We start from the raw sequence: 27,904 nt of genomic DNA, 5'->3' as shown, positions 1-27,904 counted from the left end.
CTCCAGCGAAAGATGGTGGGCGGAGCCTGTGACCTGCAGAGGTCAGGAGTTGGTCAAGTGCTGGGCTGTGGGGTCTGGGGCTTCACCACCTCGTGGCGGGCTGGGCGACATTCTGGTCTGCTTCCTTCTCGCTGCTCCTGGGTCCATCCCCAAGAGGCCACTACAGCTTGTGGCTGGCCTTCAGAGGGGAGGAATCGGGGGCAGGGAAGGTGCGCTCTTAGGGAGGCAGGGGTCAGGCAGGAGTGGGGGCAAGCTGAAAGGAAGTATCCTTCCATCCTCCTGTCCATGTCCTTACCAGCCTACCTGTCCCTCTGTCCAGCCAGCCACCCTCCCAGTAAACATTTGCTGAACCTCTGCTCCAGGCCATGCATTTCAGACCCAAAAGCATGTCAGCCTTTGCCTCAAGGAACATGCGTGTAAGAGATCACATATGTCCTCTTCCTGTAGGGGGTGCCCTGTGGTCTGTTCCTGGGCCTGGGCTGAATCGAGGCAGGGCAAGTTCCCAGAGAGGCAACCGCCCGCGGCCTGCTAGCTTGGTCACAAGCAGTCCATCCAGAGCCCAGTTTCCACTTGACATTCACAGAAAACAAAGCCAAGATGCCAGGCCCAGCAGGTCAGGGCCTGGGGGGAGCTGGTGCAGAAGTGGGTCAAAGTGGCTGGGAGGAGGGAGGGCTGGCTTTCTATGCGGTTCCTATGGCCTGCCAGGGAAGGTGTTCTGGGAGCATGAAGCGGCACAGGGGGGAAGAGAGAGGGATGCACAGGGGAAGCACGCGGGGCCCGGCACAGAGCTGCCCTTGAGCTGGAGCTCCAGGCCTGTGTTCAGCAACCAGCTCTGTGAGTGACGGGCAGGGCTGACGGAAAGCAGAGGCTGATGGGATGGGGAGAAGACAGAGGGAGGGATCTTAAGGTGGCAGGACTCTACAGCCACAGCGTCACACAGCCCCGGAAGCCCCAGGCACGCTGTCTTCTCCATGAAGGCGACCCCTGGCACAAGGGGAGTTGGCAGCCCTGGAGGACGTAGCCGTGCTTGGGCCTGTGGTGACAGCTAGGCCTCTGGTTTGCATGGCTGGGTACCAGTGCTAGGATGGGAAAGGGCCTAGCCTGACTGCAGACCATGGGATGCCCCCTTGGCTGCTCACCATAATCTCCAGGGAGCTTTTGAAAAATACCAGTGGGGGCAGGCATTTGGCGTAGCAGTTAAGACACTGCATGGGGCACCACATCCCATACTGGACTACTTGCTCCCAGATCTGCCTTCCTTGGGAGGCAGCAGGTGGAGCCCTGCCATCCACATGGGAGGCATCAGCCTAGCTCAATCCCAGCTGTTGTGGGCATTTGGGGAATGAACCAGCAGATGGGAGACTCTCTTTCTCTCTCTCTCCTTCAAATAAAAAAAAAAAAAAAAAAAAACTACCAGTGCTCCTGTCCTACTCTCGGAAATTTTTACCTTAATTGCTCAGAGGTACAGCCTGGACACTGGGGGTTTTAAAAGCTTCCAGGTGGCCGGCACCGCGGCTCACTAGGCTAATCCTCCGCCTTGCGGCACCAGCACACCGGGTTCTAGTCCCGGTCGGGGCGCCGGATTCTGTCCCGGTTGCCCCTCTTCCAGGCCAGCCCTCTGCTGTGGCCAGGGAGTGCAGTGGAGGATGGCCCAAGTGCTTGGGCCCTGCACCCCATGGGAGACCAGGAGAAGCACCTGGCTCCTGCCTTTGGATCAGCGCGATGCGCCACAGCACGCCGACCGCGGCAGCCATTGGAGGGTGAACCAATGGCAAAAGGAAGACCTTCCTCTCTGTCTCTCTCTCACTGTCCACTCTGCTTGTTAAAAAAAAAAAAAAAAAAAAGGCTTCCAGGTGGTCCCATTGTGCAGCTAAACAGAGCTGGGTAGACCCACCACGATAGCCTGCCAAGAAGGCCTTCCATGCATTGAGCCTCCCCAGGCCTGTGACAGCTGGTGCACAGGTCATAGGTCATGTGTATGACATAACCTGGGAAAGGCAGAAGCCCGTTTCATGTCCACATTCCCACTTGAGAGGTGAGGACTTGTCTGGGGCCGGCTGTGGGTAGCCCCTCCACGAGGCTGCCGGAGTTCAATGTGGGGCTCCCATCTTTGGGGTGAAGAGGCCCTGACTTCGTGGCAAAAGCCCAGCTTCACTGAGTGCCTTGCCTTTGCCCAGCGGGGGCTTTGGGTCCCTGCTTGTAAGCTTGCTGTCCTCAGTGTGCGCTGTCACAGTGGCTCCCAGCACCCAGGCGATGAACTGTACCGCTCTGCCGGGGGGAGGCAGGGAGGGCCGAGGCCCCCACCGGCCTCCTGGTCTCTCTCCATTGCGCTGCCAGACTCATCCTCCCGTTTGGCTCCAGGGTATGATTTAAGCAAACTTCAGACTCAGTGCTTTATTGATGATTTCAATAATTAATGTTCCTTAAAGGAACCGCTAAATGCAAACAGTTTATGCAAACTAGTGTCTATTAAAGGGACTTCTAAGTACCTAATCCCTATTAAACAATTTATGTAAACTACTATTCCCTAAGGAAAATAGAAACAGCCAGCTCCTTCCCAAATTCTCTAAGCACTGAAAGGAAGAGAGCAGCTGGGGCAGGGGGTGGGGAGGGGTGAGAGTGAGGGCATGGGGGCAGGGAACAAGGGACAGCCCACCCTCCACGGTTATTCAGTGTAGCTTCATAGACTGGTCTTGGGAGAGAAAAGGAGGCCAGTGACCAATAGCACTGGGAGCTTCGGAGAGCACTGGCGAGATGAGTGGTCTTGGATTTGGCCATTAGGAGCTCAGGAGTGACCTTGGCCAGAGCACTTGGACACGGCTGGAAGCTTGATAGCAACAGATCAATGGCCTAGGGTTGCCAGACACCCTGCAGGTGCAAAAATGATGACCATAGTGGGGCTTTGTCTGCGCCTGGGCAGACACTGAAGGCGATCCCCGAGCTCCCTTCCAGCTTCTGTCTACCTCGCCCAAGTTCAAACCTGGCTCTGCTAGGTGAGGGGCTCAGTGTGCAGAAGCTGCATTACGGCGCAGCCAGCATCTTTTGATGCCAAGTGTCTGGGGGAGGAGCTGAGTGCCCAGGACAGACCAGGCCCCTGGCTGAGTCGCCAGCCATCTCCCATGGCCCAGGGCCATGCAGTTGCCCCATCATCAGCCTGGAATTACTGGGGCAGCCCTCATCTAAAGCACACATGTGCTACAATGGTCATATGTGTCTATCTCCACACCTTCACTGCACCCTTGAGAAATATCGAAGGATTTTAAAAGGTGCACATGACAGAACAGAAAAGGAGATGAGATTAAACCTGTTCAGGACAGTGGAAGGTGGAGCCATCGTCATGACTTAGCAGAGGGCACAGCTGGAGGAGGGGATGGCAGCGAAGCAAGCTGACGCCCAGAGGGCTCAGGGATTGGACTGTCAGATAGGGGTGTGCATTTGGCCTAGCAGTAAAGGTATCTATTGAGACACCTACAACCTATAGCAGAGTGCCTGGCTTTGAATCCCAGCTCCACTCCCGAGGCTGTCTTCCCACTAATGCAGACCCTGGAAGGTAGCACATGATTGTTCAAGTGGTTGGGTCTCTGACACCCACATGGGAGACCTGGATGGAGTTCCTGGCTCTGGGCTTCAGGCTGTGCAAGCCCTGGCTATTGCGGGCATTTGGGGAGTGAACCAACAGATGGAAGAACTTGTATGTATGTATGTGTTTTTTTAAAGATTTATTTTATTTATATGAGTTACAGAGAGAGATAGAGACAGAGAGAGTCTTCCATCCCCTGGTTCACCCCCCTAGATGGCCGCAACAGCTGGAGCTGCACCAATCCGAAGCCAGGAGCCAGGAGCTTCTTCCAGGTCTCCCACGAGGGTGCAGGGTCCCAAGGACTTGGGTCGTCTTCTACTGCTTTCCCAGGCCATAACAGAGAGCGGGATCGGAAGTGGAACAGCCGGGACTAGAACCGGCACCCATATGGGATGCTGGCGCATTAGGCCAGGGCTTTAACCCACTGCGTCACCGCGCCAGCCCTTCTGTATATATTTGTAAAAGACAGGGATTCTTATTTTCAGTGATCTAAAATTAATAAGAATTTCCTATTGCTAAATATCTCAATGGGTTTCGCTGACTGCAGTCTGGGGGATATAACGTAACATGGTTCTCTCTCTCTCTTTCATTAATGGTCATGTCCTGGACACATTCCATCTTTAGCTGTTACAATGTATTACTAGACCATTTCTGAGAAGAGAGGCTTCTGTTCACTGGTTACTCAGTGAGGCAATCAGACAGGAAAAGCAGGATAAATATTTGCTACTCTGTCTTTATTTACCAGTTTTCAAATAATGAGCTGGTCTGCTAGTGTTTTTTAATGCTGATCAATTAATTTTCTTGTTATTGGCATTATGGAGTCATGGATTTAAACACCGTTGATGTGTATTCAGTCCATTGCAGCTCTCTTTCATGACCATTCCATTGTTCACAAGTAGGGGTCTGTTGGAGTTGGCTCTTGTGTCCTTTTAACCTTCCTTTTAACCTTGACCTTGTTGCTTCTGATAGCTTCCTTGCCATAAGGTGCACTTACTGCCTCAGACCTGGAATCAGCCGATTCCCCAGGACACCCTTATTCCTTTCCATGGGAAATGGTTAGGGATTTATTTTTCAGTATGCACAGATAACCAAAAGCCACAGACCTTTGAAGAAAGCCTCTACAGTGAAAGACCAAGCAAGCAAAGAGAGTGAGTGAGGCTGTAAGAAATAGACACCATGGGAGTGGGTGTTGCCGGCGAAGCCACTGCTTTCAACACCTACAGCCACGTCCAAGCACCCATTCGCGTCTCAGCCACTCTGCTGCTGATCCAGCTCCCTGCTAATGCGCCTGGGAAGCAGCAGATAATGGCTCAAGTACTCGGGCCCGTCACCCACGTGGGAGATGTGGATGGAGTTCCTGGGTCCTGGCTTCAGCCTAGCCTGGCCCTGATGGTTGTGGCCATTTAGAGAGTGAACCAGCAGATGCAAGATTTCTCTGTCGCTGTCTCTCTGCCTTTCAAATAAATAAATCTTTAGGAAAAGAGAGATGATGCAAGAAATATAAACAGACATTTTAGGGGTGGGTGATCGGCCTAATGGTTCAGATGTCCCTGGTTAAGATGCCTGTGTCCTGTATCTGAATACCTGGTTCCTGACTCCTGGTGTTGGGTTTCTGCTGCTTTCTAGACCTTGGGAGGCAGTAGGTGATGGCTCACGTAACTGAGCTCCTGCCACCACCTGGGAAACTTCGATTGAGTTTCCAGCTCTTGGCACTTGGGAAGTGAACAAAGGATGGGAGCTCTCTCTCTCTCTCTAATAAATAAAATTTTAAAATTAAAAAAAAATAATTGTATACAACTAGTATCTTCTTAAATATTTTATTCATGAAATTTAAAATATGGAAATGAAAAATGCCACTGGGAAGATAAAATTTGAATTGAAGAATTAAAAGATAAAGTTGAAGAACAACGTACTAGAAATAAAAACACACAACAGAACAAGCAGAAACGAAAAATGAGAGAAACAGCAGAGACCTAGAGGACCACCGTGCAGGGGCCAACAGTGGGCTGGATTAATAAGAATTCTCATAGAGAGAGCAGAGGCAAAGGTGAGGAGGACATTTCAGATGATGTGACGTAAGCAAACTTGCCAAGACAGAGGAGAAGCCTTCAAACTGAAGAGGTTGACTGATTTCCCGCAAGAAACCCACTCCCATCCTTGTGGAGTTCAGGACACTCTGATTAAAAACACAAGACCTGAAAAACTTCCAGAGTCTAAAGGAAAAAGGCAAAAATCCACTCCCAAGGGTGGCGGGTCCAGTTGAATCAGATTCTGAACAGCAATGCTAGAATCTTGAAGAGTGTGGAAGAATCGATGCCTTTACATTTTTGCATGAAAATTATTTCCCCCTAGAATTCTATATCACAAATACCAATTAAATATGAAGAGAGAAAAAAGACATGCCAAGAATTTTAAAAATGGACCTCCCAGGGGCCGGTGCTGTGACGCAGTGGGTTAAAGCCCTGGCCGGAAGCGCCGGCATCCCATATGGGCACTGGCTCTACTCCTGGCTGCTCCTCTTCCGATCCAGCTCTCTGCTATGGCCTGGGAAAGCAGTAGAGGATGGCCCAAGTCCTTGGGCCCCTGTATCCCCTGGGGAGACCCAGAGGAAGCTCCTGGCTCTTGGCTCCTGGCTTCGGATCGGTGCAGCTCCAGCCGTTGTGGCCATCTGGGGAGTGAACCAGCAGATGGAAGACCTCTCTCTCTGTCTCTACCTCTCTCTGTAACTCTTTCAAATAAATAAAATAAAAATTTTAAAAATGGACCTCCGTGGTCCTTCTCTTAGGAAGGTATTGGAGACGCATTCCATCAAAATGAGTAAACAGAAAGAGGGAAGGATGGGCTGCAGAAAGCAGGAGAGGAGAGAAGGTGGGACGAGGGTCAGTGGCTGGCAGGAGGCCTCCCTGCAGCCAGTCCCCAGGGGCTGGAGGGTGGCAACGGATCTGAGTATTGGTGCTACAATCTGCAACTAGTGTCAGGAAGGTTTTGTCAGATCTGTGGGAGCTTTGAGAGCCATCAGTGATAAGTACCTGCCACACGAGCAAATGAACACAACCAACACAACTGTGCAGTCTAGGAAAACAGGAAGTCGTGCAAGAGAGGAAACTTCATCAGATTGCAGAGCTGGTGCTGATTCGCAGATGCACATTTCTGCGTTTTCCCGAGTCTCAAATCAGGACGTGTCTCGCAGTCGCTCTTGGCCAGACTGTAGTCCTGAGGGAGCCGTTACTGCCTGTGCAGGAATGAACTTGATCATGATTCCTGGGATTCTGATCACAACAGTGACTACTTGACATTTCAGTGCACAAAACACTGTAGGATCTTGTTCGGAAGCAATCTGGCCCTGATTGATCACCCAGCTTTCTGTGGGCACCTTCTGGTAAAATCAAGAAAGTGCTAGCATCTGAACTTGCAGAATGGGGTCAGTGCCTTGGAAGAAAACCATGGGGATGAGAGTGGACATCTCTGTAAGGATGACTGCACTGGGACTGGTGTTGTGGCACAGTGGGTTAAGCCACCACCTGCAACACCACCTTCTGCAATGCTAGCATCCCATAGGGCACTGGGTTCAAGTCCCGGCTGCTCCACTTCTGATCCAGTTCCCTGCTAATGCGCCTTGGAAAGCAGTGGAAGATGGCCCAGGTCCTCAGGCCCCTGCATCCACGTGGGAGACCCCAGATGAAGCTCCTAGCTCCTGGCTCCTGGCTTTAGCCTGGCCCAGCCCTGGTCATTGCAGCCATTTGGGGAGTGAACCAGTGGATGGAAGATCTCTGTCTCTCCTCTCTCTGTAATTCTGCCTTTCACAGAAACAAATAAATCTTAAAAAAAAAAAAAAAAGAATTACTGCATTGCTGACTGACAGCTGGGTGGTTCAAAGAGTAATACTCTAAAATAACAAGCAAGCAAGCAGTAAAAAAAACTGAGTAGAAAAGTGGTTGAGCAGAGATCGGCACTGAATTCACAGAAGGTTTAAGGATAGTTAATTTTGCTTCCATTTTTCTTTTTTATGCACAAGATTGATATGTGATAAAATATACGTTTAAATATGAGCATTTCGATAAGTTGACATTAAATATTTAAATAATAAGAAAGTTTGATTGACAGCAAATTTCCTTTTTGTTAGAAATCGACAGTGTCTTAGATTCAGTGAAGTCTGTGGTACTAGCTAGTAGCAGTAAGCATTGTTTCCAGATTTGCAACAGTGTAAATTGCTGTCTTGATTTTAATTTAAAATAATCATAATCAGAGATTGGGAAGGGAATATGCCTGTGTGCTTTGGGGTGGGGACAATGGAGATGGGCCCGTGGGGAAATACTCACCTCTGTAACAGGAAGTTAAAAGATGACAGCTAACACTGAGGCAGAGTTTTGAGAAATTGGTTTTAAACACTCACATACAGTGCATTTGGCACAGTTGTTAAGTCACTGCTTAGGATGCCGGCTTTCCACGTTGGAGTGGCTGCTTCAAGTCCCAGCTCCTCTGCTTCTGATCCTGCTTCCTGCTAATGCACACCCTGGGAAGCAGCAGAGGATGGATCAAGTACTCGGATCCCTGCTGGAGGGAGATCTGGGTGTCCAGTCTTCTGCATGGCTCAGTCCCAGCTGTTAAAGGCATTTCAGAGTGAACCAGCAGATGGCGGAAGGAAAGTCTCTCTCTCTCTCTCCCCTTCAAATGAAAAGAAAATAAATTAAAAAAATTTTTAAAAACAGCACCCAGAGAACCAGTCAACAGAATTAAAAGTTTCCTTGGGAGAAGGGGTTAGGGGATGGGAGGAGTGGGCTGTCAGGGTTTCTATTAATACAATTTGCACATTGTTTCACTTTTAAAATTCATCACTACTTTGATTAAAAAACACTTTTAAAAATAAACAAAGCTTCAAAAAGCTCATTCTGTGTTGTTATCATTATAAATATATGTACGCTTTTCGGGCCATATGGTCTAACTTTTGGTTCAGGACATCTTCTCACTGTGTGAGGCTGTAGGGTATGGCAGGAAGTGCTGAGCTCTCCACGTGTCTGGTTTGGGGTTGGTTGCTGGAGAGCTGTGTGGCCTTGGCCAAATGGCTCAACCTCTCTGGCTCTAGTTTTCTCTCACTGGTTGCTGAGAGGATAGCAGAGCAGGTGTCAAGACCCTGGCATGGTGCCTGTCCTGCTGTTGAGCTCAGGATAACTTTAACTGCTTTTTTTTTTATTGGACACAAATGCCTGCTCCCTTAGGACCAAGGCTGACCCCTTCAACCTGCCCCTGTGCTCAAGGACCCCAAGGCCCGAGAGGTTCCTTTGCCCATGCAGTAATCCCTGCGGTGCCACTTCCCAGCCCAGAGCCTTCAGCCTGGGTGTGAGCAGGGTGCGTGGCTCCCTGCTCTTTCTTTGGCCCCTAGAGACTTTATCTTTATGCCCCACTCCCATGCCAGGCTCAGCCTGGGCGCTGACAGGTCCTGATTATGACCAGGCTCAATTGCACCTGCCCTGATGAACCCCGAGTTTCTGTGGCCTGACCAGGGGTCATTTGCCTTTCTCTGAGGTCTGGGAGAAGCAGAGGCCTGGGCTCCAGGCTTGGCCTGGTGGGATGAGCCCAGTCTGCTCACAAATCTGATGGACAAACTTGTCATGTAGCTCCTGAATCCAGCATCTACAGGAGTCAGCCCATTCCCCAAAGCAGCCATCCCCGGGTGTGGTCTGCTGCTGCCCGGAAAGCAGAGAGCAGCCTGGTCGCTGCCTCCCCTCCGATGCCACCAGTCCCCGCGCTGCTCTGCAGGCAGTGGTGGCCCAGCTGGAAGCTGCTCTGAGAGCAGTGGAAAGCAGGTGGGCTCCTGTGTACCTGTGTGAACGGGAGCACTGCCTGCTTAGGGCTCATTCTCCCAGGACAGAGAGCCGCTCCTGTTGATCCATGTGACCAGAAACAGCAAATGAGCCACCTGGGGCGCCTGACCCTGCTGGGCTGGGAAGGCGGCACTCCTCCCTTCCAACAGAGGACAGAGAACGCATGAAGGAGAATTGCGTAGAGGGGACAGCCCCCTCCTGATGCCATGGGCATAGCAGCACACAGCACTGTCCCTCTGGTCCCTGAGGGAATTCCGCATCCCCAAACACAGTGTCTCTGACAGCCTGAGTGGTGCTGCGAGGGAACAAGAGGGGACTGCGGATGCCTTGGGGGCAGGGCAACAGGTAGGAAAGACTGGGAGACAGAGGGACAAGTCCTACATGGCCTCGGAAGCTGGGGGTAGGGAGGGGAGGGCTGTGGTTCCGGTCCCTGCTCCATGATCCTCCAGCCGCGTGCCCATCAGGGAGTCAGTCGCGAAGCCCATGTTGCCTTATAGGTGGGAGAAATGCACCACCTTGCAGGGCTGTCCTGGGACAATTGCATGCCGGGTACCCAAGGTTTGCAAAGTGTAGCCTTTCTCCAGGGACGCTCTCCCTGCCTCCGATGCTTCTGAGGGTCATGTAGCACATAAAAGACCCACTCCCTGTCTCCTGATCAGCACCAGGGGTGGGGGTGGGGCATTGCAGGCCCCCCAGCCTGGCCTAGAGAGGGAGGCTGGGGAAGTCCAACACAGGGTGACGTGAGGGCATTGCTGCTCCAAGCAGGAGGGGCAGGCTCTGGGCAGGGAGAGAAGGCAGCCCTCGAAGGGCTCTGACCTGCAGGCCACCCTGGCACCGCCACGTCACATCTGTGTCTTCCTCCCACAGGCCACGGAGTGGGCCTCCAACGAGGACACGCGCCGCTCCTGCCAAAGCAAAGGCAAGACCGAGGTACGTGGCTTGGAGCTGGCGAGGCCTGTGGTCGTGGGGAGGGAGGGGCAGAGTGTGGGCCTGAGGTCCCCTGCCCCGGATGACTGGGGGTGGGTGTCACAGGACTGAGCGTCTGAGCTGGCCCCACGAGGGGATGTCCAGACACAAGCTGACTCCCTGGGCAGACTGGCTGTGGGCCGAGGCTTGTGTTGGAGGATGTGCACCTGCACAGTGAGGGGCGGCCCCCAGCCCCAGCCCCGGGAGCCGCGCCCTCGGTCACCTGGCTTCGCCCCTCAGGAGGAGTGTCAGAACTACGTGCGAGTCCTGCTCGTCACCGGCCGGAAGGTGTTTCTGTGCGGGACCAATGCCTTCTCCCCGCTCTGCACCAGCAGACAGGTGGGCAGCTCAGGGTGGGACAGGCGGAAGGGGACACTTGGGGGCTTCTCTCATCCAGTCACACAGCTTTGGCATGGCATTGCAAAGTCAGCAAAAAGCAAAACAAAACAACAACAACAACAAAAGCAACCAAACCCAAAACCAAAACAGAAAAAGGATGCCTGGGACAGGTGTTGGGGTGCAGTGGCTTAAGACACCACTTGGGACACCTGCATCCCACATCAGAGTTCTGGTTTGAGTCCCAGCTGCTCCACTTCCCACGAAGCTCCTTGCTAATGAGCCTGGGAAGCAGCAGTGATTGCTCAAGTGGATTGGTCCCTGCCACTCACATGCGAGACCTGGATGGAGTTCCTGGCTCCTGGCTTCAGTCTGTCCCAGCCCCAGTGTGGCAAGCATTTTAGGGAGTGACCAGTTAAGGGAAGTTATCTCTCTTTCTCTCTATTGCTCTGCCTTTCCAAAATAAATAAATAAATAAATAAAACTCTTTTTTAAAGATGCCTAGATTTCAATTCCAGAGAAACAACAAATGATATTTTAGCCTAAGTATATCATACGCATCATCTGAGACAAACTTATACTAGAACATTATTCTTTGTTCATCTCCAGTTCACACTGCACTGGGCCTCCTGTATCTTACTGGTCTACCTTACCAGCAGTGGTTCTGACTGGGGAGAAGATGGAGCTGACATGACCATGCCCTCCATGAAGGCTGTTCCCTCCAAGGGATGGGGTTGGGGGCAGTGAGGATGGTGGGGGAGGAGAGAGGCGGAGAGAAACCAGAGACCCAGGAGGAAAGAGCTGGCAACCACAGGGCCTCAGGGAATTGTCCCCTTCCCCCCTACCTCGTCGTCCCCAGGTGGGGAACCTCAGCCGGACCCTGGAGAAGATCAACGGGGTGGCCCGCTGCCCCTATGACCCACGGCACAACTCCACAGCCGTCATCTCCTCCCAGGGCGAGCTCTACGCCGCCACGGTCATTGACTTCTCCGGTCGGGACCCTGCCATCTACCGCAGCCTGGGCAGTGGGCCGCCGCTCCGCACTGCCCAGTACAACTCCAAGTGGCTCAATGGTAAGGAGGTCCCCCCCCCGGGTATGTCTCTGCGGGGCTATTCTGGCCCCCCTACTGCTTTCCCTCCCTGCCTGGCCTCTGACAGGGCTTGCACTTGCTCCAGGAAGCAGGAAGGGGTCCAGAGCAGGGCAGATGTCTGCCCAAAGCCCAGATGAGCCCCAGGGAAATCCCAGCCATCCCAGGGGCATGGGACAAGGGCCAGAGGGAGGCTGTCAGAGGGAGAGAGCTTTAGGGGTTGGCTAGGGGAAAGCATATGGGAGAGAGGGGGCTAAGAGGAGCGTGGCGGAGTTGGAGTTTTCTGCTCCTTCGGGTCGAATCCTTCTCTGCTGACGGGCTGTGTGCCCAAGCAGGTGCCTGACCTCCCCGTGCCGTGATGGTGTCGTCTGTAATATGGGTGCAGGTTGTTGTGAGGACCCAATGGGTTGATCCGCAGGGCGCACTGGTACTCTGAAGCACAGGTGGACGGTGCTGCAGCCGCCCTTGGGGCTGCGAGAGCCCCCAGGTCACCACGCAGGGAAAACGGAAGTCCTGGCGTCCTCCTGACTCCGCCCCCTTCCTCCCTGCCGGCCTGACCCACCCCTTGTGCCTCTTCTGCCCCCCACCCCCACTCCCACCCCAAGAGCCAAACTTCGTGGCAGCTTATGACATCGGGCTGTTTGCCTACTTCTTCCTGCGGGAGAACGCAGTGGAGCACGACTGTGGGCGCACGGTGTACTCGCGCGTGGCGCGCGTGTGCAAGAACGACGTGGGCGGCCGCTTCCTGCTGGAGGACACGTGGACCACTTTCATGAAGGCGCGGCTCAACTGCTCCCGCCCGGGCGAGGTGCCCTTCTACTACAACGAGCTGCAGAGTGCCTTCCACCTGCCCGAGCAGGACCTCATCTATGGCGTCTTCACCACCAACGTGTGAGTCCCTGCCCCCTGCACGGCATCGGCGTCAGTCGGGTCCCACGGCAGCGCGCTCTGGCCGGGCCCTCTCCCAGCCCTTCCATCTTTGTCTATAGCGGCAGCCCTCACGGAATCTGGGGCAGGGATTCCAAGCTCAGCACACCACGATTTTGCTAAATCTAACCCTCAGAGTGCTCTGACTACCCAGCTGTCCCCTCCCGTCTACACTGCGGGAGCAAGACACAGGCAGGGCATTAGAGCCTGTGTTTCCTGAGTGTGGGGAAAAGCGACCCCCCCCCTCGAGATCACAACACCTTCCTCCCTGGACAGAGGCTAACCCATGTGGAGGATTGTCATCCGGATGGGCCCAGGGAAAGCGTTTGCTTACGGCACACTGTTTGGAGTTCCCCGTGAAGACCCCAGAAACCTATGAGCCTTAGTGTGGTGCTTGCTGACCATGGGCCCCAGGTCGCAGGCTCTGGGTGAGGGCAGAGCAACTGCAAGCACGGTGTTGGGGCATGAGCAGGGTGAGAGGCAGGCTGGCACGTGGGCGCAGAGAGGCTGTCCAAGCTGCAGGCACAACCCACACAGGCCGTGGGCTGAGGACCGGCTGGCCAGGACTTGGCATGCCCAGCCCTTAATTCCAGAAGATGGGCAGTAGCGAGTAGCTAAGGGGGCATCAAGAGAAAATGGTGCCATCAGTGCGGATTGGAAATAGTTCATTTATTGCACACCTGCTCCATGCCAGGTGGGCATCCTGTTGGGGTGTGGGGGGATGGGAAATCAGTGAGCAAAGACAGATGTGACTGTGCTTTAAGGAGCCTACATTCTAGAGTGGGGGTGGGTATTAAACTCTCATTTTTAATGGTGATAAATGCTACAAAGGAAAGGACATTAGGAGGAGATGCTCTAACAGCATGAAGGAAGTGACAGCTACAGGATGAGTGGGGATTAACCAGGGGAGGAGAGCAGTCTATTCCAAGGGGACAATGCATACAGCTCTTTGGGATGGGACAAAATGTTACAGGAACTGACCAGTCTGGCTGGAGCTCTGAGGGTGAGGAGGAGACTGAAGGGGTAGGGCTGGAGGCACTGTGTCCCAGGGACCTTGTAGACTGCCCTAGGGCTTTGATCTTTATCCAAGAGCAAGGAGAAGCTATCAGAGGGTTGGAAGCAGGCTGGACGTGCACTTGGAAGGTTCACACTGGCTGCTGTGTGGAGAATGGATGAGCAGGCGGGACAGGCTGCCGGGAGACCACCATGATGACAATGCCCCATCCAGAGGGCATGGGAGGGACTGAGGTCACACAGCGGTGGAGAGAGCTGGACGACAGGCCGAGGCTAGAGCTGGCCTCGCCGGGTGTGGCGCTGTCATCTCTCGGAGCCGTTCACATCGGGCTTGTGCAGACATGACTGGAGAGTCTCACAGCTGCTGGGCTCAGGGCCTTGCAGGCTATAGCACAGACCTGCAGTTTAGCAACCAGCTTTTCAGTTAACATCCATCAGAATGGAATGGAATCAAAATTTAGTAAGGGAAGTATTCTTTCACGAGACTTCAGTACAGAGCTGTGTGTATCGGGCTGAGCTGTGATGTGAAGGGGATTTCTTCCAGGAGCGGGGGTTCCAGGGGTTCTCTCCCAAGGCATTTGCAGATCGTGAGGCCCCCAGCTCCTCTCTGACTCCCCTCCAGTGCACCAGGCCCCAGGGCCGGTGGGTGGGCTTAATAAGCCTTGTGACAGCTGTAGAATTTCGAAGGAAGGTGCTGGGGTCCCCGGAGGTTGGGGGGGGGGGCGCATTCCACCATCTCTTGCCTTTCAGAAACAGCATCGCCGCTTCTGCCGTCTGCGCCTTCAACCTCAGTGCCATCTCTCAGGCATTCAATGGCCCATTTCGCTACCAGGAGAACCCCAGGGCTGCCTGGCTCCCCATCGCCAACCCCCTCCCCAACTTCCAGGTACCTCTCCGCCTCTGCCTCTCCCTTCACAACATTGCTTCTCCCTGCACTCCCCGGCCACAGCCAGTTCCAGCTGCTCAGTGCAGACCTGTCCCAGGAGGCCTTCACCCATCTGTGGGGTCTGCAATAATTCTCTAACAGGGTGGTAACTTCTAGGACCCTGAGCGAGGAGGAAAGAGTGGGCAGGAGGCATAACAGGGGCGCATACTCTGAGCCATCTCAAAATGTGACACCTGCCGGGAGGCGGGGAAGTGGGAACTCCATACCGCATAGGGAGCCAGGACAGCCCTGAACGAGCTTCTGGAGTGTGCCTGCAGGGTGTCCAGCACAGGGCCGGGGCCCAGCCAAGGGCAGAGTGAGCATCCTCCTGCTCTGACGGTGAGGGAGGGGTTCGCCAGCGGGCAGAGGAGGCTGCTTCCCAGGTGCTGGTGCAGAGCTGAGAAAGAGCTCAGGCTGTGCGGCCCCACGAAACAGCCCAGCCTGGCTCTGTGCGACCTGGGGCAAAGCACCCAACCCCCTTGGGCTAGGGAGAGCGCGTAATGTCCTGCAGATGTGTGCAGTCTGACATGCACAGGATATGGGTGAGCCGCCCCCTTCAATTCCGACATCATGAGAACTTTGAGGTGGTAGGGACACAGGAAGAAGGCAGGGCTTGACCCCACCAGCCAAGACAGTCTTCACCTGTGACGTAACGTCACAGGACACTGAGGGCCACACTCAGACGATTGGTTACAGATAATCCAGTCTCCTCTGCTGTCCCCAGCCCTGGAAGTTCCCTTGTCTCTCGTCCCCAAGTTCACTTAGTTCCCAGGGAAGGGTGCAGGGGGACCCCGCAGGGAGGACACTGCGGGTGGGGGGCGTGGTCTGGCAGCCGCCCTGCCTGGGCGCATGTGACCCCGCTCCCGCCGCAGTGCGGCACCCTGCCCGAGACCGGCCCCAACGAGAACCTGACCGAGCGCAGCCTGCAGGACGCGCAGCGCCTGTTTCTGATGAGCGAGGCCGTGCAGCCGGTGACGCCCGAGCCCTGCGTTACCCAGGACAGCGTGCGCTTCTCCCACCTCGTGGTGGACCTCGTGCAGGCCAAGGACACGCTCTACCACGTGCTCTACATCGGCACCGGTGAGGCGGCCGGGCCCAGCCTGGGCTGCAGCGGGGTGGGGAGCAGAGGCAGGGCTGTGAGGTCCCAGGGGGCCCTCAGGGTCACCCTCGTCTGCCCCGCTCCTCTGCCTCCCCCCAGAGTCTGGCACCATCCTGAAGGCGCTGTCCACGTCGAGCCGCAGCCTGCGCGGCTGCTACCTGGAAGAACTGCACGTGCTGCCCCCCGGGCGCCGTGAGCCACTGCGCAGCCTGCGCATCCTGCACAGCGCACGCGCGCTCTTCGTGGGGCTGAGCGAGGGCGTGCTGCGCGTGCCGCTCGAGAGGTGCGCCGCCTACCGCAGCCAGGGGTAAGGTGGCCACTCCGGGGGCGGCTGCGGGAGAGCGGGCCCCAGCAAGGTCTCCAGGCCACTGTCTCTGATCCTTGGTCTCTGCCTCCCCAGCGATCTCGCAGGGTCTGGGGTGGGGGTGGGGGTTCCTTGGGATGGACTGAGTGCAGCACTTATGTGTGCCTGGGGGAAGCATGTGCTTAGCAGATTGTGATGGCTGTGGTCCCTGCCTTCACGTCTCTGACCCACTTGCATGGGCCCGGCCCCTGCAAAGGAGAGAGCTTTATCTTTGCAACCACAGCACTTCTTGCCCAGAGGTGAGAGCAGACGCGAGATGATGCTTGGAGTCAGCTCCCAGCCTTTGCTCCTCCTCCCTCCTCTCTCAGAAGCTGCAGAGAAGGCTGGGGTGGGTGCGGTGGAGGTGAGGGACCAAGTGGAGGAGCTGCATTGTGGATTCACACATTTGCCAACAGGGACACCAGGGTGACAGGGGAAAGCAAGGGTACACCAAGGCCAGGTGGAAATGCAGCCCGGTCTCCTGCCGCCCCAGGCCAGGCTGCACCACCTCCTTTGTGTCACTGTCAATAGCTGGCACAGCCACAACCACTCGGGCTTCTGTGACCTTTGCACAGAGTCCCCCCCCCCCCACGCTCTGTGCCATCTGTCCTCCAGAGCTGGGGGACAAATGGCACTCCTGCTGCCGAGGGTCGTTCCTCGGCGCCTGCGGGCTGCACTGGGAGCTGGGCAGAGGAACCACACAAGCGTCTCAGCCCTGACTCATGGCTCCACCACTGAAACGCCCCACGTTTACAAAGCCCTGCCATCTGGGGACACTTTGCAGGGTTGCTGATGTGCAAGGAGGCAAGATGAGTGGGCCTGAAACTTCCCTCGAAGTTCGAGGTGTGTGGTGGAGGAGGGAGACCCCAGTCGATATCTGACACGGGGGGTGACAGGTGGAATTAGACCCACCTGGCTTTCGTTCAGCTACTGAGCAGGCGACTTAACCTTTCTGAGTATCTGCTGTCTCTTCCAGGAAGTGGGGTGGGAGGGACTTTGATGGAGCAAATGGTGAGCTGTTGTGAGGTTAGGACTCAGAGCGCTCGCGGAGTGCCGGATCCCCAGGTCACAGGTGGCAGCGAGTGTCTTTATTCCTGCTTTATCTCCCCAAACACATTCAGGAGCCCCCCAGCCTCCTGGGCTCTCTGGAGCCTCAGGATCTGTGACATTGAACAGACAGCAATGCTGGGCAGTGAATCACCGGCTAACTGCTGACAGCTTTCCCCATTTCTTACATTCTTCCTGAACTCTTGTGCTGTTATTAAACTTTTCCCAAACGTCTTGTTCTCCAAGAGGCTGTAAATCTTCAAAGGCAAAACCCAGCATCCCAGGATGTTTTTATGCCATCTGAGGGAGCCCCGCCCAGCCCAGGGAACAAAGAGCCCCCCCCCCCCCCGTGAGGGATCCCTCAGTTGACAGATTATTTGACCAGAGGGGAGTTTGTGTCAGGGAGGCATGGAGAACAGGGCCAGGAAGTAGACGGAGGGCAGCCGTGAATGACAAGGGAGGATTTGAACTTGAAGGCTGTGGCTGGGGGCACTGCAGCGGGCGGAGAGGGAGGGAGTGGGGTCACAGGCAGCAAGGCAAGAAGTTTCACAAAGATCAATCCGGAGTGAGCAGCACACCGCCGTGAGGATGGACACCAGGAAGAGCTAGATATGAAGTCGTGGGGTCTGCAGTGGAAGCAGAGGAAGGCGAGATGCTGTGCACGTGGGCGGCAAGGCTGCAAGGCGTGCCCATTGCTGTTCTACCCTGGAGCAAAGCGGGAAAGTTCAGTTGGGATGCTTCCGTCCAACTTGGTTTCCCAAGTTTGAGATCAGAGCCTGTGGTGCCCACAGTGATAACCCTGCCACAAAGCTGTACTTAGATCCACCCCCCCAAAAAAATGCAAGGTTCTATTATTGCTAGGTTAATGCAGTAACTGAGCAAATACATGCAGCTACCAATCAAGCACTCTAGGAGTTCGCGAGCCAACTGCCCATCTAAGGACTCTGGAATTTGCACTAGGGTGGGGCTGCTGTCACAGGGTTTCACTGTGTCCTGTGACAGTCCACTCAGCTGGCAGGAGGATGAGGGTGGGTAAGCAGAGGCCCCATCAGGTCATTACCTCTTCTGTCTATGATCCAGGGGTTTGTCTCCAAGCAGCCTTTTTCTTTCTTTATTTTTTGTTGCTGTTTTTAAACATTTATCTTATTTATTTGAAAGGCAGAATGTCAGAGAGAAAGAGAGAGAGAGAGAAATCGATATTCCAACCACTGGGTCACTTCACAGATGGCCATACAACAGCCAGGGCTGGCCCAGGCTGAAGCCAGGAGCCAGGAAGTCCATCTGGGTCCTCCTCCATGGGTGTAGGAGCCCAAGCCTGCTTTCCCATTATCAGGGAGCTGGATGGGAAGTACAGTTGCTGGGGCTCGAACCAGCACTCTGATAGAAGACTGTTACCTAGGCAGCAGCCTAACCTGCTGTGCCACAGTGCCGGCCCTCTAGCCAACTGCTTTCACGCAGGCGCACCTCAGCCCCAGGAGCATGGCTGGAGAGACCAGGGCTCATTGAGAAGGAGCCCAGAGAATGGAGGGCTGTGGGCAGGAACGTTCCCTTGCTCCTTCTCGCAGCCTTTTGCTCTGTCCCCAGGGACCCCTCTCCTCCAGCTCACTCACGGATGCCCATGCTTGTCTTGTGAGCATGAGGCCTTTATCTCTGACCGCCCTTCCTGGCTGAGGGCCTGGGCAGCCGGGAGCCTCCGCAGCCTTCAGTAATGATGACCACTCGCTCACAAGCTCCTGGACTGCCCCTTCCACCTTGGACAGCTCCCGTCGTGAGACTGCTGCTAAACGGAGCCTGCTTAGGACTTGCACATCTGTCTCTGTCCCAGCCTACAGAATGAAACCGTTCCCTTTTGTAATGGCTACTTGTGACAGCGCAGTAAAAAAGACATGGTGATATATCATCGGTCTGATGGCTCCTTTTATGAAAAGAACTCTAAACTGCCACCCACTTCTGCAGTCAGAGATGCGCTTTCAGTCTCTTCTGCTTGCAGCTTTCATTTCTTAAGAGCGTTGCCTGCTCTGTAAGCTTTAAAATGGCCTTTGGCCATAAGTGATGGATATGGCGTCTCCCGGGCCGGGGGGGCAGTGGTGGGTCCCCTTCAGCTTTCACTCGAAGACAGCTCAGGCACAGCTCCAAGGTCACCTCAGGCTTCCAGGGGCAGGGGCAGGTTCTCCATGGAGAATCCACTGTCCTGTTTCTCCTCTGGAACTGGATTGAGAGCAGGAGTGGTGGAGATGGTGAGAGGGCCTGGGCTGGGGAGTCTGGGGCCATCATCTGCCCTGCATTTTTCTTCCTCCTTCCCTGTCCCGTCATGCATTGGAAGGACGAAGCACTTCACCTCCTGGCCCCAGAACAGCAGAAGTTGTCAATCATGACTACCCGTTGGAATTATCTGGCCAGAGTATAGAAGATTGATTCCAGGGCTGAGGCCTGTTCCAGTTCACAAGGCCTGGATCCTGGGGGATGGTGGCAGGAGCAGGGGTTGTGTCTGGTTTGCTTAAACTTTTTAAAGTGAGCCGGCACTGTGGTGTAGCAGGTGAAGCTACCTCCTGCAGCACTGGCGTCCCACATGGGTCCTGGTTCAAGTCCTGGCTGCTCCACTTCCCAACCAGCTCCCTGCTGATGCACCTGGGGAGTGAACCCACATTGGAAACCCAGAAGAAGCTCCTGCCTTCTGGCTTCTGATTGGCCCAGCTCTGGCCATTGCAGCCATTTGGGGAGGGAACCAGCAGATGGAAGAGCTCCTCTCTCTCTCTCTCTCTCTCTCTCTATAGTGCTCCCTTTCAAATAACTAAATCAATCTTTGAAAAGAAAATAAACCTTTTTAAAAGAGGCCCAGGAGATTCTCACGCTCGGTCACGACTGGGAACTACTGCTCTAGAATTGGTCAAGCCCTAGATGAAAGCAGTGGCCAGAGGCAGATATCATTCCTCTGGAACCTTCTGCCATGTTCTGCCCTTAGCCATTTTCTCTGCTGGTGGACTGTCGCTCCCCCTCTTCGTGGAGGAGCAACACAGGACCCTGCGCTGTTCTTTTGTCTGCTCGGCCCTCCCCGGGTTTGCTGCTGGTTCTTCCCGGGTTGGCTACTATCCCTTCCACCTCCGTGGAAGGGCAGTTCCCCCTGGCCACATTCCCCACTTCCGCAGGGGAGCGGCACTCCGCCGGCCGGCTCTTCTCGGGGGCTGCACGGGTTCCCTTAGATGTTCCCCATAGATGTTCCTGGTGCATGCCGTCTCTCTCCTCCTTTATAGTCCTCCTCCGCCAATCCCAACTCGGCTGAGTACGCTGCTCTCCAATCAGGAGCAAGTCCTACAGTTAATTGGTTGAACTGGAGGCAGCTGTGCGGAAGCTGTTTACTTCTCTCCCAGCGCCATATTGTGGGAGAGCAGATGCATAGAATAAGTCCTAATTCGAGTAACTTAGTCCAGTCCGGATTGCTCCCCACAGTGGACATTAGTTTTTGATAGGGAGACATTTATTTGTTGGTACTGCTAATTACTAGTCATAGCAAACTATTTTTCTAGTTAGCGCATTTGTAAAATGCCCCATCGGCTGCCTCTGCAGTTTGAGTTTGTTTGAGTGGGCTTTACAAGTTCAGTTGGCTCAATGCCCAGTCTTCTCTGCCCAGTGTCGGCGGCGAGCAGGGTCTGGAGACCATGGGTTGTGGCACTGTTTGTGCACACGTATTTGGTCTCAGGACGTCCAGTGGGACAGGGTCTGCCAACGACAGCCCCGCACAGCAAACTCTCATCTCCCCGGTAAGAGCCTGGACAGTTCACACACGGACCCAGGTGAACAGAGTAGAAACAGATTTGCCAGCAGCCTCTGAGTGTTGGGGATCCTGGGGCACGCCGTGGTGCGCTCACACGCATCACCTCACCTATACAAGGTCATGGTGGGCCCGAGGGAGGGGCAATGCTGTGTGCTCCCGCCCCTTCCAGCATCAAGGAGAAGACTCTGCTCTGTCAAGTCTCCTTTGTTTCTGGAGCCTGAAAAACAGAGAACTCACCAGACAGGTGACTCTCCAGAAGCAGAGAGGCAGGAGGAGCTCTCTGCTGGAGACTCCAACAGTTGCAGCCTCCCAGCTCTTCTGTATGGCACCTTGGCCCGCGGACCCCTGGGAAAATCTCTAATGGTGGGGACTCCCCACCAGTCAGCCACACCTGCCTTGCAGCCTAGCACCTCCTTTTCTGCTTCCTGTCTTCCAACTTCTGAGTCCCTGCCCGCGTGCTGTCTCCAGACCCCTTTCATCTGACTTGGTCAGAAGCAGGTAAAAGCGGAGAAAGGAGACAGAAGGGATCCAGGTATCCCCTGGGACTGGCAGTGGGCTCTGAGGGTGTTGGGGGGCGCCCTCCTTCTGCCTCCAGGAGCTGCTGCTCCCTTCCCTGAGCAATGGACAGCAAATCCTGGTGCCGTAATCAGCACGGAGTCTTTCTCCTCTTTGAAGCCCTAGTAGTGGACATTTGAAATTTTTTGTTAAACATGTGATACACTATATGAGTTCATCAGAAGGAGAGGAAGACAGGAGCTCTAGAATGTGAGAAGAGGAGGCTCCGAGGGCGTGTCTGGGCATGTGCCTCTTTGCTAGGCTATTGCAGAGAGACCAGCCCAGAGGTGGGGCACCTCGGACACCTGACACACAGCTGGAGCTCAGGAAGCTCAATTATTATCACACAGGGCAACTGGATGGAGAGGGCTGCCCAGAGGGGAGTGTCCGGTGCGTGCTCGTGATGCAGGTGAGGCTGGGGAGGCAGTGGGCTTGAGTCTCAGCACTTCTGTCCGGCAGGGCGTGTCTGGGGGCGCGAGACCCATACTGTGGCTGGGACGGGAAGCAGCAACGTTGCAGCACGCTTGAAGACAGTTCCAACATGAGCCTCTGGACTCAGAACATCACGGCGTGTCCTGTGAGAACTCCTTCGTGCCCCCGCCCCCGCCTCAGGCCTCCCCGTTGCTATCCTCAAGGTCCCTGGGGGGTTCGTGCCCTCTCTGCACCTGCCTTGTGTGACCCCCCCACCGTGTGTCTCTGCAGGTGCGGAATGTGACCCGGGATGGAGGCTTTGGCCCATGGTCACCATGGCAACCATGTGAGCACTTAGATGGGGACAACTCCGGCTCTTGCCTGTGTCGGGCACGATCCTGCGACTCCCCACAACCTCGCTGTGGGGGCCTTGGCTGCCTGGGGCCAGCCATCCACATCGCCAACTGCTCCAGGTGTGTGAGGACAGGGCCTGCACGGTGTGTGCCTTGGATTGGGGTGGGGAGACCTGGGGAAGTGAGGCATCCCCGCCCACATGTTTGCACCAGGGGATGGAAACCACTTCAGGCAGTGCAACCAGGAAGTGAATAGGTGGCCAGTGAGCCTTGGGAGTAGGGGAGGCATCCCCACACTGGCACACTGTGGGAGAGAAGTTTCTGTCCGCCTGTTGGGGCTCTTGCAGGCATGACAGTCACTCCCAGATAAAAGGTTAACCTCACTGTCCCGACATGAAGGACAGCATGGGGGCCTGGCAAGGCGGGCAGGCGCTGTGCCCATCCTGGACTCCCCCAGTCTGCGGGTGTCACCTGGACTGAGCCGCCTATCCCGAGTGTCTCTGAGGGCCACAGTACCCACCCCAGAGTGGTTGGGACAGATGAAGGGGGTATGCGCATACTCCGAGCTTGCACACTGCCTGGGGCTGTCATTAGATGGTTGTGGCAGCAGCTCACTCATAATTCTAGACAGTGACCATGGTATATATGCTTGCTGACTTAACCCTGTGGCTTCCTCATGGGGTAGGAACACACTCATTACCCTATTTTAATGATAAAGGAAGGTTCCAGTAGCGTGTTCAGGGTTATGTGAAAAAGCTTGAATTTGAAATTGATGTCAAAGTAGACATGAATGAGCAGTGTCTGAAGTTGGAGCAAAGCAGGTGCACGGGTCAGACCAGGGAGAAAGAGAAGGTGGGTTTGGGTGCAAGGATGTCCAGCCACAAAGGTGACCATGGCCTTGGTCAGCGTGAGTAGGGGCCATGTCCCGTGTCTGTGTCGTTAGCCCTGAGTGCAGCCTGGTATGTGGAAGGAGGCTCTCATTGTGTGTTTGAGAGGCTCAGCCTGAGATGGCCTGCTTAGGAGCTGACGCTTTCTGTCGCTGCGTGGTTCAACGTGACAAGGCCACAATATGCCTCTTAGGCTAGATTCAAGCAGCTAGGACCCAGGCGCCCACTGGTCTCTGTCCCCTTGCTCCCCACTAGGAATGGGGCGTGGACGCCGTGGTCATCGTGGGCGCAGTGCAGCACGTCCTGTGGCATCGGCTTCCAGGTCCGCCAGCGGAGTTGCAGCAACCCTGCCCCCCGCCACGGGGGCCGCATCTGCGTGGGCAAGAGCCGTGAGGAGCGGTGAGTGGGCCAGGGCGGGGGTCCTGTGGGCAGGCCTGCCCCAAGGCCTCCGAGCCAGCGGCCTGGCATCTCCCACGCTCTCTGGTGACCTCGTGGCAGGGGCCACAGGCGGCGCCCGGTGACGGCTCCTCGCCCCCTCCCAGGTTCTGTAACGAACACACGCCCTGCCCGGTGCCCATCTTCTGGGCCTCTTGGGGCTCATGGAGCAAGTGCAGCAGCGACTGCGGGGGCGGCGTGCAGTCCCGGCGGCGGGCCTGCGAGAACGGCGACTCCTGCCCGGGCTGTGGCGTGGTGAGCCCCGGGAGCGGGAGGGCGCGTGAGGGCGCAGGCGGGCCAGGAGCGCGGGGCTCTGAGACCCGCCCGCTCCCACCCCGAAGGAGTTCAAGACGTGCAACCCCGACGGCTGCCCCGAGGTGCGGCGCAACACGCCCTGGACGCCCTGGCTGCCCGTGAACGTGACGCCGGGCGGGGCGCGGCAGGAGCAGCGCTTCCGCTTCACCTGCCGCGCGCCCCTGCCGGACCCGCACGGCCTGCAGCTGGGCAGGAGGAGGACGGAGACAAGAACGTGTCCCGCGGACGGCTCCGGAGCCTGCGACACGGACGGTACCGCCCCCGGAGCGATGGCGGCGGGGGCTGGGCAGGCGAGTCGGGAGGCGGGGGCCGGGGCCAGGGCCAGGGCCAGGGCCAGGGTGGCGGAGGCCGTCCTCGCTGAGACCGGCGCCCTCCCTCCCCAGCCCTGGTGGAGGACCTCTTGCGCAGTGGGAACGTTGGCCCGCACGCGCTGAGCGGGGGCTGGGCGCCCTGGGGCCCGTGGTCATCCTGCTCCCGGGACTGCGAGCTGGGCTTCCGCGTTCGCAAGAGGACCTGCACGAACCCCGAGCCGCGCGCTGGAGGTCTGCCGTGCGTGGGCGACGCCGCCGAGTACCAGGACTGCAACCCTCAGGCGTGCCCAGGTAACCCTGCACCCAAGGACTCTGATGGGGGGTGGGGAGACCTTGCACCCAAGAGACCCCCGTACCCAGGGGGCCTCTCTCCCTGCCGCCTCTTGCGCAGGGGCCCCCAGAGCAGCTTTGCCTTGACCCTGGACTCAGTGGCTGCTCTGCTGGAGTGGGGCCCTTCTTCCTGCCTTGTGTCACTTTCTTCTCCCCGGTAAAGGGTTAGCCAGCTGAGGAGCTGGGCATGGGCTGTAATGGCTCGGGCTCGCTCTCTCTCTCCCTCTCTCTCTCTTTCTGTTTATGTGTGTGCACATGAACCTGCTGCTGCCTGCATTTCCCCTGCCACCCTGCTGTACTGGGCTCGCCCTAACAGTGGCCTGTAGCGTGGGGATTGGGTGGGTGAGGTCGGTGCTAGCCAATGGGGTGACAGGAAGACTCTTGAGCCCTGCCTGCTCTTGGCACTGCCCTCACGTACTCTATCCCCTTGCAGTCCGGGGAGCCTGGTCCTGCTGGACCTCGTGGTCCCCATGCTCGGCCTCCTGTGGCGGGGGCCACTACCAGCGCACTCGCTCCTGCACCAGCCCCGCACCCTCTCCTGGCGAGGACGTCTGTCTCGGGCTGCACACGGAAGAGGCGCTGTGTGCCACGCAGGCCTGCCCAGGTACTGGGTGCTCGCAGCCCGGGGCTGGGGAGTGCACTGGGGCCCTCCTGGGGCTGGCAGCATCATCCCACCCACTACCCACAGAAGGCTGGTCGCCATGGTCCGAGTGGGGTGCGTGCGCTGAGGATGGAGCCCAGAGCCGCAGCCGGCACTGTGAGGAGCTGGCACCCGGGCCCGGTACCTGTGCTGGGAACAGCAGTCAGAGCCGCCCCTGCCCCTACGGCGAGATTCCTGGTAGGTCATCGCACCTGCTCCTTCCTACCAACCCTCTGCTTCTGAGGCTTGCATTCTGGGAGGCGCGGGCTGACACCTGGGGAGGTGGGAACACTACGAATGAACTTATATCGTTGCCTCAGTGCACACACTCAGGGTTCTGGCACTCCCCCACCCCCGCAAATGGGACAGTCTTTCTTAGAGAGGGCATCGGGGGAGACAGAGGAGACTGAAGGGCCCAGGCCCAGTCCTGCAGCTCAGCATGGGCCCAGGGCTCCTCCCAGAGATGCATGCAGCCCAGGAAGGCGATGACCTCTCTCTCTGTCCCCCCCTACCCCTCACACCCTCTCCACTTGTCTTTCTGCAGTGATCCTGCCTGCCTCCAGCATGGAGGAGGCCACCAGCTGTGCAGGTGAGAGAACCTCAGACGCTGGCATTCTACGCCTCCTCCATCTCACTCCACGGCCTGGAGTCTGCCCGTCTCCCACCCGTACTCGCCAAGCCTTGCTGAGGGCCCCCAGCTCTGAGGCTGTGCAGGGAGAGGGGTCTGGGTCGCTGCACCCATGCCCCCAGCCAGGATGCCGTCATCACTGTGTCTCAAGAAAGAGACCTCAAGCTGCAGTCCCGTGATGCAAGCCCCAGGGTATCCCTGGAAAAGGCTCCATGGCCTCTGGCCTCAGAGCACTTTCCTTGATGTCCCAGAATGTCCTGTTGCTGTTTCTGTCCCCAGAGAGACAGCCGGGAGTCTCTCTGCTTCATGGTGACCCTTTTCTTAGACCTGCCTCTCTTGCCCGCAGGGTTCAGTCTCATCCACCTGGTGGTCACCGGTGTCTCCTGCTTCCTGGGCTCCGGGCTCTTGACCTTGGCTGTGTACCTGTCCTGCCAGCACTGCCAACGCCAGTCCCAGGAGTCCACACTTGTCCATCCCGCCACCCCCAACCACCTGCACTACAAGGGTGGGGGCACCCCTAAGAACGAGAAGTACACACCCATGGAGTTCAAGGTGAGGGCCATCCTGCGAAGGCAGTGGGCAGGGCGAAGGGTACACTGGCCCTGATGCTAAGCCGGGCATAACTGGACAGGGAACTTGGGAAGATGCCATGCCGAGATGCACTCTTGCTATCCTTGCCCTGTCTCTGCCCTCACGCTTGCTCTCTGTCCCTTCCTCCCCACACAGACCCTGAACAAGAATAATTTGATCCCCGATGACAGAGCCAACTTCTACCCATTGCAACAGACCAATGTGTACACAACCACCTACTACCCAAGCCCGCTGAACAAACACAGCTTCCGACCCGAAGCCTCACCTGGACAACGGTGCTTTCCCAACAGCTGATACCACCGTCCTGGGCTCTTGGGCTCCTTGCCTTCATAAGGCACAGAGCAGGTGGAAGTGGGACCATGGGGCCAGTTTGCTTTTCTCCCTCGGCACTAGACCAAGAACTTGCTGCCTTGCCCGTGGGGGTCCATCTGACTTCAGGGAGCACTGGCTGGCAGTGACCATGGGGGCGAGGGCCGGCTCAGTCCAGGTCTCTCATGGCTTCCTCGCGACCCACCATTGTGCTGACCCTTCCCCTGCCATGTCTGGGCTGCGGACCTCCTGGCATGTGAGGAATTGGAGAGTGGAGATGGCCAAAGGGCAGTCTCTTAGGTTTGGGTTGGAAATGACTTCCTGTGGCCACCATGAGCTGAGTGTGGCCCTCCCTGGCCAGCCCTAAGAAAGGCCTGGTTATCTACATCCTGATTATCCCTGAAAGGAACTAATTCAAGGGCCCAGTAGATCTTGGATCTCTGCCCAGGGCTGGGCCATTGTGGTGCTGCCCCAGTGTGACAAAGAGGAGCAGGGCTGGTCCAGGTTGCCCACCTCTGCCTCGCAGTCCGTACTTCCCCCCAGGGACATCCCTCTGGTCAGAGGCAGTGAGGACTGGGAACTGGGGGCTGATCTTGGCTGAGAAGCCCTCTCCTTTGGGCTGGCACAGGCCATACCCTTTGCCCCCTGTGAATCCACAAAAGGTGACCAAGGAGAAAGGAAGGCTCCCGGCCCGTGGAGGCAGGGCTCTGGCCTCTGTGGCTCCCTGGAGACTGTCTTGCAGTTGCTGCTCACCGGAGTGGAAGCTGAGACCTGCCTGGGAGTCTGCTGGCCCCTCATCTGTTCAGGAACACACATATACACACACACATGCACACACATGCACATACACATACATGTGTGTGCGCACACACGCACACAATCCCTATCTGCTACAGCAGCCGAAAAGGGTGCTGGGCTGTGGCGTTAATTAAAGATGCTGTCCAGTCTCCAAATGTAACTCTGTCTTCGTGCATGTGTGTGGGCTCCTCGTGCCGTGGCCTGGTCGATCAGAGCAGTGCCCTGGGGTAACAGATGATTTCTCAAGGTGCAGGAAGTGACCCGAGTAGGGTTAGACCCTAACAGAGGGCACCCTTCCACAAGTGCGCATATGCACACACACACACACACACAGATACTGCCTGAAGCCCTCTGTGGCAAAGAGCTTGGGGATAGATACCTCAAGTGTCCCAAGTGGGGACACAGGTACACCAAGGGCAGCA

At 56.4% G+C, this 27,904-nt stretch overlaps 1 protein-coding gene across 2 annotated transcripts in view; it reads left to right on the top strand.

The window, feature by feature from the left end:
- The window catches only part of SEMA5B (semaphorin 5B), a 115,565-nt gene extending 87,923 nt beyond the window's left edge, over positions 1-27,642 (top strand). The window contains exons 5-22 of one of the 2 annotated variants that reach the window (XM_051818991.2): positions 10,270-10,332; positions 10,609-10,707; positions 11,564-11,777; positions 12,398-12,683; positions 14,484-14,619; positions 15,531-15,738; positions 15,857-16,064; positions 21,934-22,051; positions 22,177-22,358; positions 23,381-23,524; positions 23,668-23,815; positions 23,902-24,127; positions 24,259-24,477; positions 24,950-25,120; positions 25,205-25,354; positions 25,701-25,745; positions 26,131-26,336; positions 26,511-27,642. In XM_051818991.2, coding sequence (XP_051674951.2) covers positions 10,270-10,332; positions 10,609-10,707; positions 11,564-11,777; positions 12,398-12,683; positions 14,484-14,619; positions 15,531-15,738; positions 15,857-16,064; positions 21,934-22,051; positions 22,177-22,358; positions 23,381-23,524; positions 23,668-23,815; positions 23,902-24,127; positions 24,259-24,477; positions 24,950-25,120; positions 25,205-25,354; positions 25,701-25,745; positions 26,131-26,336; positions 26,511-26,669 — 2,982 coding nt within the window. In that variant the 3' untranslated portion in view covers positions 26,670-27,642. The remainder of the gene's footprint in view (positions 1-10,269; positions 10,333-10,608; positions 10,708-11,563; positions 11,778-12,397; positions 12,684-14,483; positions 14,620-15,530; positions 15,739-15,856; positions 16,065-21,933; positions 22,052-22,176; positions 22,359-23,380; positions 23,525-23,667; positions 23,816-23,901; positions 24,128-24,258; positions 24,478-24,949; positions 25,121-25,204; positions 25,355-25,700; positions 25,746-26,130; positions 26,337-26,510) is intronic. The other variant, XM_051818992.2, reaches the window with a different exon arrangement.
- The last annotated feature ends 262 nt before the right edge of the window (positions 27,643-27,904 follow it).

Source organism: Oryctolagus cuniculus, chromosome 4 (assembly GCF_964237555.1).
Source record: "Oryctolagus cuniculus chromosome 4, mOryCun1.1, whole genome shotgun sequence".
Taxonomy (NCBI): Eukaryota; Metazoa; Chordata; class Mammalia; order Lagomorpha; family Leporidae; genus Oryctolagus; species Oryctolagus cuniculus.
The sequence above is the reverse complement of the archived record's forward strand: the minus strand, read 5'-3'. Positions and strand labels throughout refer to the sequence as shown.